The sequence below is a fragment of the Odocoileus virginianus genome, chromosome 33, assembly GCF_023699985.2.
Source record: "Odocoileus virginianus isolate 20LAN1187 ecotype Illinois chromosome 33, Ovbor_1.2, whole genome shotgun sequence".
Lineage (NCBI taxonomy): Eukaryota > Metazoa > Chordata > Mammalia > Artiodactyla > Cervidae > Odocoileus > Odocoileus virginianus.
In genome coordinates, this window is record NC_069706.1 from 24,317,361 (window position 1) to 24,338,131 (window position 20,771).

At 51.6% G+C, this 20,771-nt stretch overlaps 1 protein-coding gene across 4 annotated transcripts in view; it reads right to left on the reverse strand.

Annotated features, from left to right (window-relative positions):
• The window catches only part of GSG1L (GSG1 like), a 256,025-nt gene that overhangs the window by 13,972 nt on the left and 221,282 nt on the right, over window positions 1–20,771 (reverse strand). For 3 of the 4 annotated variants that reach the window (XM_070461125.1, XM_070461124.1, XM_070461123.1), the window contains 2 exons: window positions 17,510–17,677; window positions 4,655–4,725 (listed from right to left, as the gene is read on the reverse strand). In XM_070461125.1, the coding sequence (XP_070317226.1) occupies window positions 4,655–4,725; window positions 17,510–17,677 (239 nt within the window). The remainder of the gene's footprint in view (window positions 1–4,654; window positions 4,726–17,509; window positions 17,678–20,771) is intronic. The other variant, XM_070461126.1, reaches the window with a different exon arrangement.

The following is a 20,771-nucleotide window of genomic DNA, read 5'->3' on the forward strand; positions in this document are numbered from 1 at the left end:
GACAGCCAACCCACTAGCTTGGCTACCTGATGAAAGGCACGCCTCACAGAGGCACTGTGGGGTCAAAGGTTCCTTTCTTCCCCGAGAAGCTGGGGTTTGGGAAACCTCTGGGAGCTGCGGTCCCTTCTCCACCAGCTTCCCTGCTTCTCTTTCTCTTTTTAAAAGCTACCTAATTTTTTACAGTAATTTTATTTCATTTTATTTATTTATTAATTGGCCATACCACGCAGCACGTGTGTATTTCCTGACCAGGGCTCAAACCCATGCCCCCTGCATAGGAAGCACAGTTTTAACCACTGAACCACCAGAGAAGCCCTTCATGGTTCTCTTTGAGCCCCAGGGTGATAGGACCTCACGGAGTCTCCATCTCTCCCCACCCTACACGATTCTAAACCATCTCAGCATCCCCCAGCCCCAACTGTCTGTCCTCAACCCTCGGTCAGTTCAGTTGCTCAGTTGTGTCCGACTCTTTGCGACCCCATGAATCCCAGCACGCCAGGCCTCCCTGTCCATCACCAACTCCCAGAGTTTATTCAAACTCATGTCCATCAAGTCGGTGATGCCATCCAGTCATCTCATCCTCTGTCATCCCCTTCTCCTCCTGTCCCCAATCCCTCCCAGCATCAGGGTCTTTTCCAATGAATCAACTCTTCACGTGAGGTGGCCAAAGTATTGGAGTTTCAGCTTCAGCATCAGTCCTTCCAATGAACACCCAGGACTGATCTCCTTAAGGATGGACTGGTTGGATCTCCTTGCAGTCCAAGGGACTCTCAAGAGTCTTCTCCAACACCACGGTTCAAAAGCATCAATTCTTCGGCACTCAGCTTTCTTCACAGTCCAACTCTCACATCCATACATGACCACTGGAAAATCCACAGCATTGACTAGACGGACCTTTGTTGGCAAAGTAATGTCTCTGCTTTTTAAAATGCTGTCTAGGTTGGTCATAACTTTCCTTCCAAGGAGTAAGCATCTTTTAATTTCATGGCTGCAATCTCCATCTGCAGTGATTTTGGAGCCCCAAAAAATAAAGTCAGACACTGTTTCCACTGTTTCCCCATCTATTTCCCATGAAGTGATGGGACCAGATGCCATGATCTTGGTTCTCAACCCTACACACCCCTAAAACTTGACACAGAAGCCATACTATTGCATCCCCCTCAAATTCATCCTCTCCGTTTCCATCATTGGGTGACATATGATCCTTGATGGCTGACTTGAAACTTCCGAGCATATCCTAGGTTCCTGGCCCATCCCTCACCTCCAATCAAACAAGCTGACATTGTGGGTGCCCCCTTCCCCCAAGTAAAGCATGTTGCTCACCTCCTGTGGAGACTTTCTCCAATCCACCCCAGGAGATTCATGCACCCCACCCCACCCCACTCCAGTAGCCCTCACACAATGCCCAAGGAGAGTTACTGCCATGGCCGGGGGTATAACACTGAGTCCCCCAGAGGAGGCTCCACTGATGACCACTTGGAAGGTGACTTTCACCTGCCACCTGCTTTCCCCTGCTGAGCTGCCTGCCCGGAGCCTATGTGCATTTTCTGTGATGCCTCACATGAGGCACTTGCTGTTGAATCTCCATCTCGGGATCTGCTCTGGAAGAACACAAACAAGCACTCTTGACAACTCTTTCAGCAAAAGGTTTTTGAATTCACCAACTTTTATCTCTGCTGCCGCAGGTCAGGCCACCATCACTCCTGGGATGATGGCGACGGCGTCTACACTGTTCTCCTGGTCTCTCTCTTCCTCCCCTCCCGTCCTTTTTCCCACAGTGCAGATGGATAGAAGGAGGACAGGTAGACATGGGTATGGATAAAGATGATGTAGATACAGATACAGATAAATAACCTGGGTAAGGGACTTCCCAGGTGGCCCACTAGTTCAGACTCCTCGTTTCCCAATGGAGGGGGACTGGGTTCAATCCCTGGTCAGGGAACTAGACCCCACATGCTGCAACTAACAGCCCTCATGACACAACTAAGGGTCTGCATGCCACAACTTAAGATCCCATGTGCCACAATAAGACATGGTGCAGCCAAATAAAAAAAAAATAAATAATAATAATAATAATAATAACCTGGGTAAGTCTCTTCCCTGCTCAAAATGCCCCTGGGCTCCCCACTGCAGAGCCAACTCCTTTGCATGGCCCCACCTCCTGGGTCCCCCAGCCCCAGCCCCCGGCCTGCCATCCATCCCCACCTACCCACTGCTCTCCCCACCCCAGCCACGAGGCCTCTAGGGCTAGCTGTCCCTGCCCTGGGGACTCAACACCTGTGGCCCCTCTGCCCAGAAGGCTCTTTGGCTGACTCCTTCTCACTCCTTAAGTCCCCATTCCAGCCACTCCTCAAAGAGATGCCTCTAAAGGGGTCTCCTGGATCCCGCTTTATCATCACGTTCCTTAGCACTTGAGATCGTCTTATTTGTTTCTGAGTTCACGTCTCACTTGATTCTCTCTCCTCTAGACTCCCCGCCTCACAGGCAGGGGCTTTGTCTCATCTGGCTCCTGGTTGCATCTCTAGCGCCAGTATGGAGTGCCTGAGCAGCTTGGTATTTGTTAGGGGCACAAAAGATGGAATTCTCCACAGTTGACCAGGGGAATGCATCTGATGCTTGGGAGGTGAAGTGGTTGCTGGGGCTGGGCTGGGGGTGCAGAGCTTCTGTGGCTCCCCCGAGCCTAGCTGTCCCCACTCTCCATCTGACGGCTTGCTTTCAGGGCCAGACTCACTCCTTCAGCTCTTTCTTCCAACCTCAGGCCTCAGGGATCTGGCCTTTCCTCCTCCTGTCTCCCCAGCTGCCCCCAAGACAAGTCCCACAACCTTTTTCCACCCAGGGCTTCCTGCCCACTCTGCAGGGCCTCCCTGGAAAGGGGTGATGCCCTTCCAAGCAGGGACTCAGTGGTGCTCTGTGGTGGGGCTCTGGAACATGCCAGGGCTCTCAGCCCATCCCTAGCATGTGCTTCCTGCTCTCCTCTGTTATCAGAGGAGATAACACTTTGTGGCCACCTCTGTGCCCTGGTTCCTGACCTCTTCCTCCAGGAAGCCCCCCATCCTGACACCTGACATGAAATCACAGTACATGTGCCCACCATGCACCCCAGTTCCTCAGGCAAACAGTCAGCATTCTGATCATCTTCCTGGAATGGTGCCTCCCCCAGAAGCCTCTTCCTTTAGCATGGAGACAAGACCCTCTCCTCCCCCTCCCCCCCCAACCAGGTCTCCTTCACCCACCTCTGTCTTCTTTCTCCCATCAGAACCATTCATCACTCAGTTACTAGGATCACAGGGGGTGGGGTCAGACAGACCTGAGTTTAAATTTCTGCCATCTTGTTCACGTTCCCCAGAAGCAGACCCCGAGAAGGGAATTAGAGCAAAGGGGAGAAACTACAGAGGTGCAGCAAAACTTGCCAGAGGGGGAGCGTGGCCCAGGGAGGGAAGGCGGCCAACCCCAGGTGGCTGCTAGACATGGTGCTGTGTGTTAGTCACTCAGCCGTGTCTGACTCTCTGTGACCCCATGGACTGTAGCTGGCCGGGATCCTCTGTCCATGAATTTTCCTAGGCAAGAATACTGGAGCAGGTTGCCATTTCCCCCTTCAGGGGGTCTTTCCGAGCCAGGGACAGAACTTGTGTCTCCTTCGTCTCATGCACTGGTAGGTGGATTCTTTACCACTGAGCCACCTGGAAGCCCACTAGACTGGTAACATTCAGGTAATCCTGCAAATCACACACCTCCAGGCGATCCTACTCAAGGGGCGAGGGAGCCGGGGTATCTATGTGCCAGCCTCCTTGTGCACTGCCTGCCTTCTGTGGGTGGAGGTGGAGCAAGACCCCAGGCACAGAGATGCAGATACGAGCAGCTAGGAGGCACCGCAGTCTCCTAACAGGTCGGAGACATATGAGCAGGGACCTGACAGCACCTGCTCTAACAGCCCTGCCACTGACTAGCTAAGCTGTGTGACCTTTGGCAAGTGGCTCCGCCTCTCTGAGCCCTCCTTTCTGCAAAGTGTGGATCGTAATCCCAGCTATCGGGGTTGGCAGTCAGCAGGAAGAGGAGATCAGACAGAAAAAGTCCTTAGTACAGAGTGGGGTGGGCAGGGAGCACAGAGTGGGCAAGCCGCAGGCTCAGATGAGACTCTGCCCTTTTAATCTTGTATCAGCTCCCTTCTTTTCTGTCGGGAGCATGGCCTTCCTCTCTTTTGACCTCTCTTTTGCTTTCTGACATTTGTTTTCTGCACAGGAACCCTAGTTTCTGTCCTGTACAGTGAAGCCTTCTGAGGTTCCGGGAGCACCCACCACTCAGGTCTTGGGAGCTGTCACTCCCCCTGATTTGGCTAGTTCTACCCCAGAGCTCCCGTCCCTTCAGGCCCATGGCGAACCCAGCCTGCATGGAGCTGTGGCTCCCCTGCCTGTCTTTAAGGCACCCCGGGGCCCTCTTGCTTCCTTAGCATTCCGACCCATCGCAAGGGCTGTGGCTGCTGCATGCGGAAGACTTGCTCTTCTTGCCCCCAGCCTCAGTTCCGCCCTCTATAGCATGTGTCTAGGGGGGAATGCAGGGGTGCAGGGAGAGCTCGGCCTGGCCCGTCTCCAGGGTCCTCTCTTCTCAGACGGCCTACAAATCCGCAGCGCCGGCTCCTGCAGCTGAGGCCACTTACGGGCGGGGTATCTCTCGTGGCGGCAGTCCAAGCGAAAGTCCTCCTCCTCGTGCCTGTCCCCCTTCTCCATCCTGGAAAGAAAAGAAGCCAAAAGCCGGCGTAAGAAAGATCAGGCTGAGCTGGCAGAGACCCAGGACCTGGAAAAGTGTAGCCCCTCTCGCCGGAGAACACGCAGCAAAGCAACTTGGCACCATCGCCCCGTGGGATCCTTCCCGTGGCCCTGTGAGATGGGCATCATTCCTCCATTTGATTGATGAAGAAACTGAGGTATCGAAAGGTGACATGACCAATCAGGTGCCATCCAGCTGATAAACTAGAGGCAGACTAAGGAAGCAAACCTATGCGCTCTCACAAAAAGATGTTCAATCACGCGCAAATGGCATATGACAAAAGAAAGTGTGCAGTGTGTTTGAAAAATTTCACACTAAGCCTTCCCTGGTGGTCCAGGGGTGAGGAATCTGCCTGCCAATGCAGCGGAGACAGGATGGAGTCCTGGTCCAGAAAGATTCCACATGCCGCGGGGCAACCAAGCCCATGCACCACGACTTCTGAGTCGGCGCTCTAGAGCTCACGCTCTGCAACAAGAGAATCCACCGCCACGAGAAGCCGTGCGCTGCAACTAGAGAGTAGCCCCTGCTTGCCGCAACTAGTGAAAGCCCTCGGGCAGCAACGAAGACCCAGTGCAGTCAAAAAATTAATTAATTAATTAATTTAAAAATTTTAATTACACACCGATATGCACAAAGCATTACTTGGCAGAACATAAGGTTAACAGTGATTAACCCCAGATAATGAGAATAAAGGGGATTAAATCTGAAGCCTTTTATTTTTTTAATCTTTCCCCACTCCCCGGAAAGCCTTCTTTTTGAATTTACCTCTATTTTCTGATTTGCGGGCAAAAGACTTTGATTAGCTGTGTCACTTTTCTTAACTAAATTAAAACAACTCCCATAGATATTTCTACATAGAAACAAAGCCCTGGTCTTCCGACATCTGCCACAATTCTCCTTCCTACCAACAGCTGTGAGAATTTCTCCTCTGGCATCCCAAGTTCACTGCAGGTCCAGAGGGACTGGCATGGCCAGGGATGGGTGACAAGCTCAGAGCAGAGGGTGACAAGGGTCAGAGTGGGGGCAACTGCAGACTCTCCAACATGATTCCAGACCTAGACCCTCACCCCCACCCCACTGAAGAGAGTCAGAGAATGGGCAGGTCCATATGCCCACATGGCACTCACACATGTGTAAGCCAAATACATTCCAGATCTCCACGAGGTCCAGACCGCATGTGCTGCACCTTTGTGTGTGTGTGTGTGTGTGTGTGTGTGTGTGCGCACGTGTGTGCATGCATGCGCACGCACACATGCACTGTGTTCAACTCTTTGCAACCCCTTGGACTGTCGCCCGCCAGGCTCCTCTGTCCATGGGATTTTTCAGGCAGGAATACTGGAGTAGCTGGCCATTTCCTTCTCCGGGGGGCCTTTCTGACTCAGGGGTCAAACCCACATCTCCTAGGTCTCCAACCCACATCTCCTAGATCTCCTGCATTGCAGGCAGATTGTTTACTGCTGAGCAGTACCTTTAGACAAATAACCTAGTCCCCTGAAGTAGAAACAACTCCAACCATGACTGCATGTCCTAGAGCACACTGAATGTACCTCCAAGCCCTTATCTGTGGCCCTGCGTCTTGACATCATCCTTCTGTTCTTTACTTTGCTTTTAGTTACCTCGGAGCTTATGTTTCAGGAGAGAACCACTGTGCCCAGCAGGTACCCCACATTCTGGACACCCAAATCTTGCTGCTAAGAAGCCCAGAGTTCAATAGTCAACATCTGAGAACACCCGCCAGTTAGCAAGCCCCTGTTGTGCTGGGGACCAGAGGGACAACTCAAAGAGGTCCCAGCCCTTGAGATGCTCCCATCTGCCGTACACATGAACCAATGATCACAACTTCACGTGCTAAGTTTTAAGAGAGAAGGATGTTACGAAGGTTGAATAGGTTGACTGTCCAGTTCAGCGGCTGACAAACTTCTTCTGAAAGGTCTAGATGGTAAATATATGAGCTTTCAGAGGCCAGATGATTTCCGTCACAACTACTCAAACGCCCTTGTAGGTGGAAGCCACCGCAGATGATACGTAAATGAAGGGCCGTTTTGTTCAGCAGATAATTACAGGCTTCCCTGGTGGCTCAGACGGTAAAGAATCTGCTGCAATACTGGAGACCTGGGTTCGATCCCTGGGTCGGGAAGATACCCTAGACAAGGGAATGGCAATTCACTCCAATAAACTTGCCTGGGAAATCCCAAGGACAGAGGAGCCTGGCAGGCTACAGTCCATGGGATTGCAAAGAATCGGACACGACTGAGCACCTACATTTTCACGTTCTTATGTACTAGCTTCTTGGAACTAGTGTGTTAACCTCTGGTCTAGCCAGTGGTTCTCCACATGGAGATCCCCTGACATCACCAGGGGAGTTTTCAATTGCCAGGTGATTGCAATGTGCAGCCAGGGTTGAGATCCACTTGCGTGGGGACCAGCGGAGGCTTCATGGGAGGAAGCGATGCTGGGGCTGCATCCTGGAAGACACAGGACATGCTGGCCTCTCAGAGAGGCAGCTGGGATCCAGCCCGGGTCTGCCTGATTTCTGCCGTGCTGAGAGGCTATTCTGGAAAGAGCTAGTTCCTTGCACAAACGCGGCCCTCTCCACCAGGTTTGCCAATGAAAATAACAGATCTGCAGGGTCCTGGCAGCCGTCTTAGAGCTGATGTTTAAGGAGAGAACCACTGTGCCTGGCACGGTACCCCACTTCCTGGACACCCAAACCTTTCTGCTAAGAGGCCCAGAGTTCAATAGTTAACATATGAGAATATTTGCCTGTTAGAAAGCACCTGCTAGGCTGGGGCCCACAAGGACAACTCGAAGAGGTCTTAACCAAACCATCTGATAAAGAGCTGGGCTTTTCCCCCTCTTAATTTTCAATCTACCTTGGACTAAATTTTTAATAAAATACAATAAAAACAAATTGCTGGGGATTGAAATGAACACACACACACACACACAAAAGGCAAGCTTGGGTGTACCAGCAATGTCATTTACAGCAAGCGCCCCTTCACCCCATGCTTCCTGGCAGGAAACCCCTGAGGACAAGAGATGCTCTGGGTACGACTGAGACCTTGGGCCCTGCAGGGAGGCGGGGTTGTGGTTGAGTCCAGCTCTGCTATGAATGGGCAACTCACCGGAAGCTCTGAATCTCTGTGTTCTGGAATTTTCTACAAGGTCATTGGCAGAACAGTGGTGATGGGAATGACCACAAGGACAGACACCACGGCCCCACTGGTTGCTGTGAGGATGGGCACCCAGGATCTGGCATAGAGGGAGGGTCAGAACAGAGTAGCCCTACTGACTTTCAATCTGTTTCATCATTGGTCCCCCCGCAAACACTTTAAACTCAGAAAAAGGATGGAGTTAATCTTCTCCACTTGGAGTGTTGGGGCCCAGCACAACGATGGCAAAAAGTATCCCAAGGGACGTTAGAAAGGGGGCAGTAGGGAGGCAAGGAATTGAGGAGAAGCACAATGCAGGAGACACAGTTTCAATTTTTCCCTGGGTCGGGAAGATCCCCTGGAGGAGGGCATGGCTACCCACTCCAGTAGTCTTGCCTGGAGAATCCCATGGACAGAGGAGCCTGGGCAGGGCGGGAGGTTCACGGGGCTGCAAAAGACTTGGACACAACAGCGACTAAGCGTGAGCATGAGCAAGCTGCGGCTACAAGCAGCCCACTGGGTTCATCCAGGAAGGCTGAGCTTTGCCTTAAAAGAAAAGGAATTACTCAGATGTCCCTAGATGACTATCTTCTTTAATTTGAAGTACAACTTCCTCCAGGAAACAGGACATGCTTTCTGAAGATAGGTTTTGTTTTGTTTTGTGTTTTGATGGTCATGTGAGAGGTGACCCATGAATCTAAATAAGCACTTTGAAGGGTCAGCAGGGGGCACTGGGGGTGAAGCAGTGCTCAGAAGGGGCAGCGGGCTGGTGGCAGGGCAGGGATTTGAACTCAGGTCTATCAGTCCCTGGAGCTCAAGCATGCTTCCGTTGTGCCCTGCAGATTCCTGGCTGGCAGAAGCTCCACCAGATCCACCCTGGGTACACCGGCACTGTGACGTCCCATGGAACGTGGGGCCGGGCACTTCTGGGCCCTCCCAGGACTGCCAGCAGGTGTGTAAAAGGGTGGTGAGGGGTGTGCCCACCTTGTTACATGGTCACTGCTCGATGACCCAAAAGATCTGCAATCCGCAATCTGCAATCTGGGCATTTGCTCTTTGGAGAGAAGGAGGCAGGCAAGTGATGGAGCAGGGCGGCTTCAAGGATCTGAGAGTTTGAACCCATGTGTTGTCCTGCAAGGAGACTCCCGATACCTGCCCATCTCATTCCAGAGACAAGTGTGGGCACAGCAGCTGGGACCCTGGCAAGGGGTCCGCCAGGTCTTACCTCTGCTGTGGCAAGAGTCCCAAGCCTCCCAGCACAGAGTTCCCAGCCCACCCTCCACCCACCATGCCTGCTCTGTGTCCTCAAAGCCAGCCGCTTTCTCACTGCCCCAGGCTGGCTTGGTTCCCAAATCTCCAGTCACTTCCTGGTATAAGGTGGCAGTCTATGCTCTGCGCTTCTCAAATCATCTGATAAAGAGATAGGTTTTACACCCACCACCTTTAATTTTCAACCTACCTTGGACCAAATTTTTAATAAAATACAATAAAAATGAATTGTTGGAGAATGAAATGAAAACACACACACACAAAAAGCAAGTTTGGGTGTACCAGCGATGTCAACTCACTGTGAAAGTTTCCAAACACGTGTCTCAGTTTCTCTCATTTTATCATGGATGTGCTTGCAAATGCGCCCTGGTCTGGGGACCATACTTTGAGCAGCACAGAGGTGCAGACCCCTTCTTTATCCATGGGCCTCTTCTGACCCATAACTGGGGCTGCATCTGCTCTGTCCTCCAGCCCAACATTCCCCAAATGTTCCAGTAACCACAGATCACTTGAGGAGCTTTTTAAAATGCAGATTCTGGTTCCATAGGTCTGGGGTGGGGGCTGAGAGTCTAAACTCTAACAGGTTCTCAGGTGGGGATGATTCTGTTGGTCCCCAGATCTCATCTGAGGAACCAGGCATTAGACCATGGGCTCTGGGCACTTGTGAGCCTCCTGGAAGCATCAGCCCAAACACCTTTGGTGTCCTAGGTTGTTGTCTGGGTGCAGGTCTCCGTGCTTTCCCCACAGTCCCAGCTACAAATGAGAATCACCAAAAGAAATGGCAGTAGTAATGGTTGGGCAGGAGTGCACCTGGAGTCTCCCCGCCCCTCATTTTTCTCCATTGGGCTGATACTTGGAGAAAAGGTGGAGGTCAGGAAGCAGCTGTCCTGCAAGATTGTTCCCATCTCAAGGACCACTCTGTGCCTTTTACTTTCCTTTCACGAAGGGTTAGTTATCAAGTGACTCTTGGGAGAGCCCAGAAATTCCCACAGCACCATCTCCACTTTCTGGGCATCTCGCTCCTCTTGAGACTAAACAGTGGCATCAAAGGACCCCAATAAAGACAAATAAGGTGTGAGGCATTACTGAGAAGTAATATTCAAGTAGCGAGAGTGGAAAAAGATGGGGAAGAGGGAGCTGTGATTGGACACGTCTCAGAGGTTAAATGGCTAAGAAACAGTCACAGGGGAGAAAGAACACAATGATTTTTAAACGATGCACTGATGATGGAATGAAGGATGAAATTAAAAGAAAATCTGGCAAATAAATGACCACGCATAGGAGATTAATATCCTATAACATCCCATTAGAAGTGCCATTCCAAGACAGGGGGAAATAAATGGATTTTTTAGAAAGAGCCTCTCTCTGGTTTTTTCTTTTTCTCTTGCCATTTTGTAAGCAAGCTCACGATACAGAACATTCGGAAAATACAGGGAAGATAAATATCCACAGTGCCAGCACCGTCCCCTGATCTTTGTATGTGGTTGACAGTTTTACCTCCCATATCTCTGAAATTGGGTTTTAAAAAGAGACCTCAAGATATTAGCACCTTGAGATTATTTTCAGAACTGCATGGGCTACAAATTATTACTCAGAAAAACGATTACTAGCATTAATGGAACTATCACCGCCCCCCCCCCCCCACTCCCAGCCCCGCCTTCAAGAGCTTCAAGGGCCCCTGACAACATGGAAACCTCTAGACCTGACTTATCTCCGAAGTCCCTTCCTCAGCCCAGCCCTGGGGACAATGAGAGACCAGGTGAGCAGTCACAGAGGTGGACCCACCTGAGCAGGGTGCCATTTAGCATGGCAGCAGCAATGGGGGGAAAGGATGGACAAGCAAATCCAGTGGCAGCTCCCAGAGGGCGAAGGTCACCTTGGCCAACAGACTGGCTAGTAACCTGCCCCAGAGGCTTCTGCCCTTCTGCTCTCTGTCACCCTCTCCATCCAACCCGTATTCGGGAATTTAAAAAGGAGTGGACTTGCATCCCAGCCCTGTGGGGCTTGCACACATGGCCAGTGCTGGAAGAGAATGGATGGAGGATTCCGTCCAGTTCAGAATGGATGCTTAAGGGACTTCCCTGGCGGTCCAGTGGTTAGGACTCTGTACTTCCAGTGCAGGGGATGCGGGTTCAATCCCTGGTCAGGAAACTAAAATACCACTTTTAGTGTGGCCAAAAGATACCAAAAAAAGGTGGATACTTGAAGTAAGATCTGTAGGCCCAGATCGACAAGGCAAAGAAGGGGGAAACCCCAAGTGAAGAGGACAGCTGTCCTGAGGCTACAACAGAAGCAGAAGAACGACCTGTCTGGGGAACTTCCAGGGGAGGGGAGGCTTCAGCAGGGAGGGGTGGGGGCCAGTCCATGGTGAGGCTTGTGAGTTACCACAAGGAGCTGGGCCTTTGTCCTGGGGCTGTGGGCGGGGGGCACTGGGGTGTTTCAGCAGACAGATGAGAGTGGGGGCACCCTGATCGCATCAGCAGAGAGAAGAGGCTTTGGTTGCTGGGGGAAGACAGATGCCAAGGGCAAAGCACCCTCCAGTAGGTGAGAGCTGCCGCCCTGGATGAGGATGACGGGAGTGGAGATGGAGAGAAGTGACCCACCCACGGGGGAAAGCACTGGATTTGGGGTGTCCTGATATGAAGGGCAAGATGTACTGATGTCTGCTTACTCAGGGAAGACATAGAGAAGGAAAGCAGAGGGACGAGAAACAGGACCCAATTTGGGGGGAGACCATCTTAAACAGGTCCTGGCCATGTTTATCATTTTTTGGCAATGCCATGAGGCACATGGGATCTTAGTTCCCCGACCAGGGATTGAACCCGTGTGCCCTGCATTGGGAATGCGGAGTCTTAACCACTGGACCACCAGGGAAGTCCCACCATGTTGATTTTTGATGCCTTTGGGAATCCAGAGTGGAAACACCAAAAAGGCAGCTGGATGTGGGGCCAGGGGTCTGCAGGGGCCCAAGAACTCAGAAGTCCTGGTGTGTGCGTGACCGCAAAGGCCAGTGTCAAAAGAGGGCCTAGAACTGATCTTGGGAGCATCACCATTCAACAGAACAGGGAGGAGGGGTTGGGAGAGTGCACCCAGCACCTGGAAGAGTGGCTGGTAGGAGCTTGGAGAGGGTGGGCAGGAGGAAGGAGGTATGCCCATTCTCCGGGCAGCTGGAAGCTCTTTCTGCAGAGATGGGGGTGGGGTCAAGCTATGAGCCGGAGGTGAGGAGGTGGAGACCAGCCCTTCAGAAAGTTTCCCTGCGTACAGGAGCCAGAGCAGAGCCAGCGAGGAATGGGGTCTTTGTGGCCCTTTCTGCACTGGCCCCGGGGAGGGGTAAAGAGGGGGTGGCCCTCTGCTGTGAAAAATGATTTATGTCCACCTGCTTCCCCAGGTAGGAACAGGGAGCCCCATGAGGCCTAGCACCCAGGACGGAGGTTTGGGGAGGGTCCCCATGCCCCCTTCTCACCCCAGTAACATCTAATCTGCCCCTGGGCCAGCACCCCACCCCAAACACTGTAGGAGGGTGAGAGATGGGCCACCCAGGCCAGACTCCCACCAGTTCCCACTCTTAAGTCACACCACACTGCTTAGATTTTCCTAAATACCCTTGTTTGTCGCCTGTCTGGCCTTTGTTCACTGTGGCCTCTGCCTGGGAGCACGTCCCCCCACCTCCCACCCGCCTGGCCAAGAGTGCTGGCCCTGCCTTCAAACACTTGGCTTGGGACTTCCCTGGTGATCCAGCGGTTGGGACTTCGTGCTTCCAATGCAGGTGGCTTGGGTTCAGCCCCTGGTCAGGAAACTAAGATCCCACAAGGAGGCTAAATAATAATAATAAGTAATAAAAATAAACAGAAACTTGGTTCGAGACCTCACCTATGAAGGCTTTTCTATCTTCCGCCTCCCCCGGGGTGGTGCCAGGCTCCCCACCTGGAGTCACCTCCAGGAGACCCCGTCGCAGCACCCAGGGTGTTTCGCTGCGCTCCGTAGACCAGAGCCAGGTGGCCGGGCAGGTGACGGAAGAGGCTGGAGGTCTCCGAGGTGAAGTGACTCACCTGGGGACCCTCAGCTAATAAATTGCAGGGTTTATTCCAGCCTGGGTTTATTTCCTCGCGTCTTCCACAGGATTGAGTGAGAGCATACAAGCAAGGCCCTCAATTGGGGCGGGGCGGGGAGGAGGAACTGCACCACTATAATTAACAATATAATTATTAAGGAGAGTTAATAACTTGTTGAGCCCCTGTGGTTCCAGGTGTCAGGGACGGAGCGAGAGCCAAGAAAGAACCGTGTGCCTGCCATTTGCGCATGCGTGGGAGGAGGCCACTAAACAAAGCAATGAACTTCTAAGTTCAGAGACTGGGATGGGCGCCTTGTGCCTCGGAGCAAGGGGCAAGGGGCAAGGGGGGGATGACTGGGAGATCTGATCCTGGGGCGGGGCGGCGTGGGGACAGCAGGGAGAAGCTGCCTTCCCTGAAGCCCCAGGCTTTTGCTTGCTCCCACCCATCCACTCTTGAGGCCCTTGGACTGCAAGGAAATCCAACCAGTCCATCCTAAAGGAAATCAGTCCTGAATATTCATCGGAAGGACTGATGCTGAAACTGAAGCTCCAACATTTTGGCCACCTGATGCGAAACACTGACGCATTTGAAAAAACCCTGATGCTAGCAAAGATTGAAGGCAGGAGGAGAAGGGGACAACAGAGGATGAGATGGTTGGATGGCATCACTGACTCAATGGACATGAGTGTGAGTAAGCTCTGGGAGTTGGTGCTGGACAGGGAAGCCTGGCGTGCTGCAGTCCATGGGGTCGCAAAGAGTCAGACGAGACTGAGAGACTGAACTGGGCTAACTGAGCTGAACCCACCCCCTGCAGCTTCCCCAAGGAAAGCGGGATGTTTGCTCCATTGAATTCCCCCTGGAGTCCAATCCAACAGGGTCTCATTTCCTTCCCATGTTGTTAAACCAGATCTGAACATCAAGCATTCAAGAAAGCCCCGATCTGCAAATATTTAACTTTTCACCCTGCAGCTTCCGCCCCTCCCCTGGGAGGCCCCATTAAGCCGCCCTCCTTGGGGCCGACAGGCAGGGTGAGGCTGGGAGAGTTTAATCCCAGATCTTTCTCAGAGTTGGCATAAGCTGCTCAGAGTCAGGGCATGCAGGTTCAGCCTCCCTGACAAGCCCAACACATGGGGACGCACTGGCCCCTACACACACATGTGCACACACACCCATACCTTTCTTCCACACACCACTACATTGAGAAACTCTGAAAAACAGTTCAGAATCTGCCCAATCACACCTCTGCTCCTGCAAAGAAAAATCCAACAGGACAAGGGTGGGGTGTGATGGTGGTGGGGGCAGCACTCCAGGGCCCTCCTGCCCCAACAACCCCCACAGGGTCCCATCTTGTCCTCAGTCAGGGGCTCCTCTCCCGATGACATGAATGGCAGGGGCAGGGGGCATCATCTGAGAAAACCTGCACCCTCTCCCGGACACGTCTGATCCCATACCCCTCTTCTGTATTCACAGCCCGCCTGACACCGCACCCACCCAATTGCTGTGGTTATTAACATGATTATTAGATGCCCAGTGTCTACTGCACTGTCTTGGGCTCTGTCCTAAGCTCCATTACCGAGTTTTATACTTTGTATCAGTAGCAGAAGGGACAGGAAGCCACAGATGAAATGCCCTCCTAAGCCACACACTGCGCTAGCCACCTGTCCTGGGCCATCCAATTTGAAGCTTCCTGAGATGCTGAGAGCTCTGGGCTCTCTCCTACCGTGGTTGAGAGGAAACCTGCCCAGAGAGACTCAGTTACTTGCCCCACATCACACAGCAGTCAGGCAACAGAACTGGAAAATTCAGGTCAGGGGACTCCCAAACCCCTGTTCTTCCCACAGCCACCCCTTGGGGCCCAGGGATTAAGAAACATGGGCAGGTGGGGTCAAGGATCTCTTCTCTCATGTCTCTGGCTTTGGTCTCAAGGACTTTGGCCCCTGCGGGAGTTCAGTCCTGCAGCTGGGCCCCTTGCAGACCTGAGCAGACATCTGTCTGTGGGCTCTGAGCTCTTTGTAGGGAAGGCACCGAAAAAAAAAAAGAAGTGAACAGCCCAGCTAAGCTGAAATGTTCTCCTTGGAGAGGAAGGGAAATAAAATTTGATGAACCTCTGCATAATGTTCAAGTTATGAACGTGTAAAGTGATATTCCGCACATATGCTGGGAAGCATTTATCTTCTCCCACGTCGTTGGGGCCTGAGCGATGAGGGACCGGCAAATGGCAGCTTCTTGTTGATGAGGTGCATAGAGGTCCTGTCTTCCGCCTCAGCAAAACGAGGGTGTCTACGGATACCCCGGGCTCTCCCACAGCCGAGGTGACACAGAGGCAGTGATAACGGGGCCACTTTCAACAGTAGGCTGCTCACTGGCCACTGTAAACATTGCCTGAGTGTCTACTGTGAGTCCCGCGCTCTGCCAGTCATCGCCACCTTCCTAGTGGACGCGCCCTGTCCACAGCCATGGGTGAGGCGGGCCTGTGTGCCAAGCTGTCCTGAGCTCCCTGGGCACAACCGATTGGCCTGGACCTGGACACATGACCTGAGACTTTGACATAGGAACAAGATGCTGTATCTGCCCGATGATGGTGGGGCTTGGGCTGAACGCCTACAGGCAGGCAGGCTGAGGTCTCCAAAGAGAAGTCAGTCAATTACACACACACCCATCAAACTCATCCCCAGATGTTAAATGAGCACCTATTAGGTACCTGGTCCAGTACTTGGTGCTCAGAACATAGTGGGAAAGAAGATAGCAGAACCCTCCAGACCTCATGGTTTACAAACTATTAAACCAATGTGTATGTGTGAGTCACTCAGTCGTGTCTGACTCTTTGCAACCCCATGAACTGTAGCCCCGCCAGGCTCCTCTGTCCATGGAATTCTCCAGGCAAGAATACTGGACTGGGTTGCCATTCCCTTCTCCAGGGGATCTTCCCAATAAGCAAATAGAATAATGTCAGGTCATGTAGGTGCTATGAAAAAACAGCAATGGGATAAAGAGGGACTAGGACAGGGTGTATGGGTGTGTGTGTGTGCAGTTTAGACTAAGTGATTAAGGAAGGCCACTCTGAGCAGGTAACATCTGAGCTGAGACCTTAGTGAGCCAGCCAGTGAGGATTCCAGGCAGGGACATGGCAGGAGCAAAGGCCCTGAGGTAGGGATGAACTTCAGTGTTCAGAGGCAGAAAAGAGGCTCAGGTGGCAAAGGAGAGATGAAGGGGTCTGTAGCAGTCAGAGCGTGGTCCCTGTGGGGCCCCCACCATGAGACTTCTTGGCTTGAAATGCTTCCATGTGCCCCATGGAGAGTCCGACTCCTCAGTGCTGCCCAGCTTCACAGTCTCCCTCCCTCTTTTCCTCCTCAGACTCTGTCATCAGTCTGGAGACATGTTCTGTTCCCTGCCACTTAAAGGCATTAGTGCATGTCCAATCAGCACCCCCAAAGCAGACTAAGATTAAAGATTTGGGTAAAGGTAGTTTATTAAAAGGATGGTCCAAGGAAATATGATAACAACTTGCCTGTCCTTCAACTCATCCATCAACCATCCATCCAGCATCCATCCATCCAGCAGCCATCATTGATCCAGCATTCATCCATTCAGCATCCATTCATCCATCGTCCATCCAACCATCCAGCATCCATCATTGATCCAGCATCCATCCATCCACCCATCCATACATACATCTATATATCCACCCAACCATCTATCCATCCATATATACACACATACATCTGTATATCCTTCCATCATCCATCCACCCAATCATCCATCCAGCCATACATCCACCCACCATTCACTGTCACCTCCCCTGTTCCCGGCTGGTCTGTAAGGACTCAGGTGATCAGATGTGGTCCCTGACTTTGAGGAGGCCTCCTCCTCTGTCACCACCAATCTCATGCTGAGTCCTTTTTTCACTCGGTGCTATGACAGAGCCCAAGAAGGAAACCTTAGTTCAGCATCTCTGTGACCCTACCTTGGTTCCAAAAATCATGGAGCCAAAGAGCAAACACTCAAACTTGATTCCCTTCTTAATTTCTCAGGCTCTGATCACATCAGACAAAGTCAACCTCATGCCCCATAAAATATTAAAATACCCCAGAAATTTCAACACAGTGGAGTCCAAACTCTGCCTCACCCATCCTGCCCCTTCTACTCCACGACCTCCCAGAACACTTCTGTCCAACCATTCTAGTTTTTCAACCAGAGCCCTGTGGCCACTGAGGTTGGGTCTTGGGCTTCCGATTCCCGGTGTTGGCCAGAGGTGACCCCATGTGCACTGACCTCTCCCGGAAGTACTTGATGGCCTCAGGGTCTATGAAGGTCGGCTCCTCCCGGTAGCCCTGCTCAAAGACCTTGCGCTTGTGCCGGAACTCAATGACCGTCTTGGTGTAGGAGTTGAGCGTGGTGACAGAGGCTGCCATGCAGCAGGTAAAGGAGCCCCACGCCAGGCTGCCAAGAGACAAGGAGAGAGATGCCACAGTCAGGGTGGGCAGGGGACAGAGAACCACAGCCACCAGACATCCAGACCTGAATCAGGGCTGCCGCAGAGAGAAGCAAGCCTTGGTCCCCATTCCCGGTCTGGCTTGGGAGGCAGCACTGTCTGGATATTGTGATACAGACATGACAGAGTGCATTACTGGGAGGCAAGAGTCATTCCATCCTCAGGTTGGCAACAGGGAAAGTGACCGGAACACAATCATGCTTGCACTGGGTCTTGGAGGATGAGTGAGAGTTTTCCAGGGGACCAGCATTCCAGGAAGACCAAAAAGCGTGTGCTAAGACATAGAGACAAGAGGCAGCAGGAAGCATTCCACCAAGTGTAGGGTGCCAGAGTGAGGGGGTATCAGGAAGTTAGTTGGAGCTGATGATGTGGAAGTGGATGGGAGCCAGTTTCCTGGTACCTGTTACTCATGAGAGTTATATTACCCTTGTTCACAAGTGACCTTGGCCAAGATGCTTCACCTGTCTACCCCACAGAGTACCACGTAACAGGGTTGTTGCAAGGATTCAAGGAGAGGATCCATTTAAAGTGACTTAGAACAGGGTCTGGAAATAGTAGGCTCTCAAGAAAGGCTTGCCTCATCACTGTCATCACTATTATCAACATCCTGACTACCCATTCTAGCTGTCTTGGTTTCCAAGTTCTTTCTCTGTTAGATTAAGGCTCTCGGCTCACACTTCCCTCTGTGCACAGCTGGGGATTCTTGGCTGCGTTCATCGGATGTGGATGTTGAGCCAACCAGAGCCTGAGAACCTGTCCTATCCACATCTGGAAAGAAAGGAAGTGGGCTGTGGAGCTAGGAGAGTCAGCTGGCGAGGGTGCTGGTCTTCTCTGCCCGCCTGCCCATTCTAGACATTCCTGCCCAATTCCTCTGATCAAGACCATGCAGTAACATGCAGAACAAGGAGGGGGGTACCCTCCTCGCCCCAGGTATGCCTGGTGTGGCTCTCAGCCCCTAGTTCCCAGTCTCTTCCCTAATAACTGATTTCCCCCACATCAGTTTTATCGCTCCCAAGCCTGCACTGTCTCAGGGCCCCCAGCCTCCCCTTTCGCCTGCCACCCACTGGGTGTCTCCACATGACCACCCTCCTTCCTCAAGGTCAGTGCAGTCCACCTCCCACACCCTGCTCGTCTCCTTGTCAGCCCCGGAGTGCCCAGAAGGGAAACAAGGGGGACCCTGAGGATTCAGCCTTTTATCTCAGGGACCACCCCCCCACCATCATCATATACCCCTTATCGCCAAATTGTTTAGTTAACAGTGGTCCCCAACCTTTTTGGCACCAGGGACCAGTTTTGTGGAAGACAATTTTTCCACCAACTGGGGGTGGGGGAAATGGTTTGGGGATGATTCAAGAACATTACATTTATTGTACACTTTATTTGTATTATTACATCAGCTCTACCTCAGATCATCAAGCATTAGATCCTGGAGGTTGGGGACCCCTGCTTTAGTAGATTGTCCTATTCTTTTATCAGGAACTAATTTAGATCTTCCAGAAACTCTGAGAATCTATAATAGGCAGCTTCGGAGTATCCATCTGGCCCCTTTAAGAAATTCCCTGTCCATCAAAGGACACAGTAGATGACCCCACCCTACTGTTCATAGATGATTGGAGGAGAGCTGAACATCTGGCCAACGCTGGTCCAATCAGATACTCTCTCTTTTGAGCAATGAATCTGAAAGTTCCAGCTTAATCTGGGATGTCTGTTTGAACTAGAGTGATGGACACCCATGCTTGAGGATGGAAAATGAAGAAGCAGGAATTCCATGAGTATATGTCTGTTGGTTTGGCCTGACCAGCACCCATTCTGTAAAGGGACCATGACTCCCCTCCTCTTTGGTGATGCAATTTGTGTGGGGCTGCCTGCATGACCCAGGCCTGGCCAATGTCCTTTCCCTCTAGCCACAGTAATTCAGGGACAAGCCTGGACACTCAAGTCAGCCTATTGAGACTCAACCCCAGGACTTTTGCTTATGCTATTGGAAAACAGGGTTCATCTTTTTTCCTGGGGTACCATGCTGGTGAGATTTGAGTCAGGAGCTGCTGGAGCCCATAAGGCGCCACCCCGCAGGCTGAGGATGAAGCTGACTCAGAAGGAAGCAGAGCCACAAAAAGGAGCTAGATCTTCGAAGCCATTATTCCTGGACTTGCAATTATATTGTAGGAGCCCAAATTCCTTTTTTGGATTTTTTTTTCCCCCTCAAGCCAGTCTGAATTGGGTTTCTGTCATTGGCAACAAAAGTTCTTATACAATTACTTTCTATAAATTCCCTTCTTTTGCATAAGTTCCTTTTGAAGTGATTTTCTAGTCTTTATAACCAGGGATCTTAACTGAATAGGTCTAACTCTCAACTGTGATGACCTGATCAAGGTGGAGCATTGAATTCTATTAATATCACATGTTGTCATTTAGTCACTAAGTCATGTCCAACTCTTTTGCGACCCCATGGACTGTAGCCTGCCCAATTCCTCGGTCTATGGAATTTCACAGGCAAGAATACTGGAGTGGGTAGCCATTTCCTTCTCCAGGGAATCTTCCCGATCCAGGGATCAAATCTGAGCCTCCTGCATTGGCAGGCGATTCTTTACCACTGAGCCATCAGTGAAGCCCTGTTCTATCACATAATGCCTATCTAATCTCACCACAGTCCTCAAAACACCCTGTATTTGTGTCTTTTTATCTATTATTTTTTATTCTTTGTTTTTTAATTAAATGTTTTATTTTGAGATCATTATAAATTCACATGCAATTGTTAAGAAATAATTCAGAGAGAGCCCTGTGTACTCTTCCCAGTTTCCCCCAATGGCGAAAGTAAAAAGGTGAAAGTGTTGGTTGCTCAGTCATGTCCAACTCTTTGTGACTCCATGGCCTGTAGCCTGCCAGGCTCCTCTGACCATGGGATTCTCCAGGCAAGAGTACTGGAGTGGGTTGTCATTTCCTCCTCCAGGGGAATCTTCCCAACCCAGGGATCAAACCTGCATCTCCTGCATTGCAGGCAGATTCTTTACCATCTGAGTCACCCATGGTAATACCTTAAAA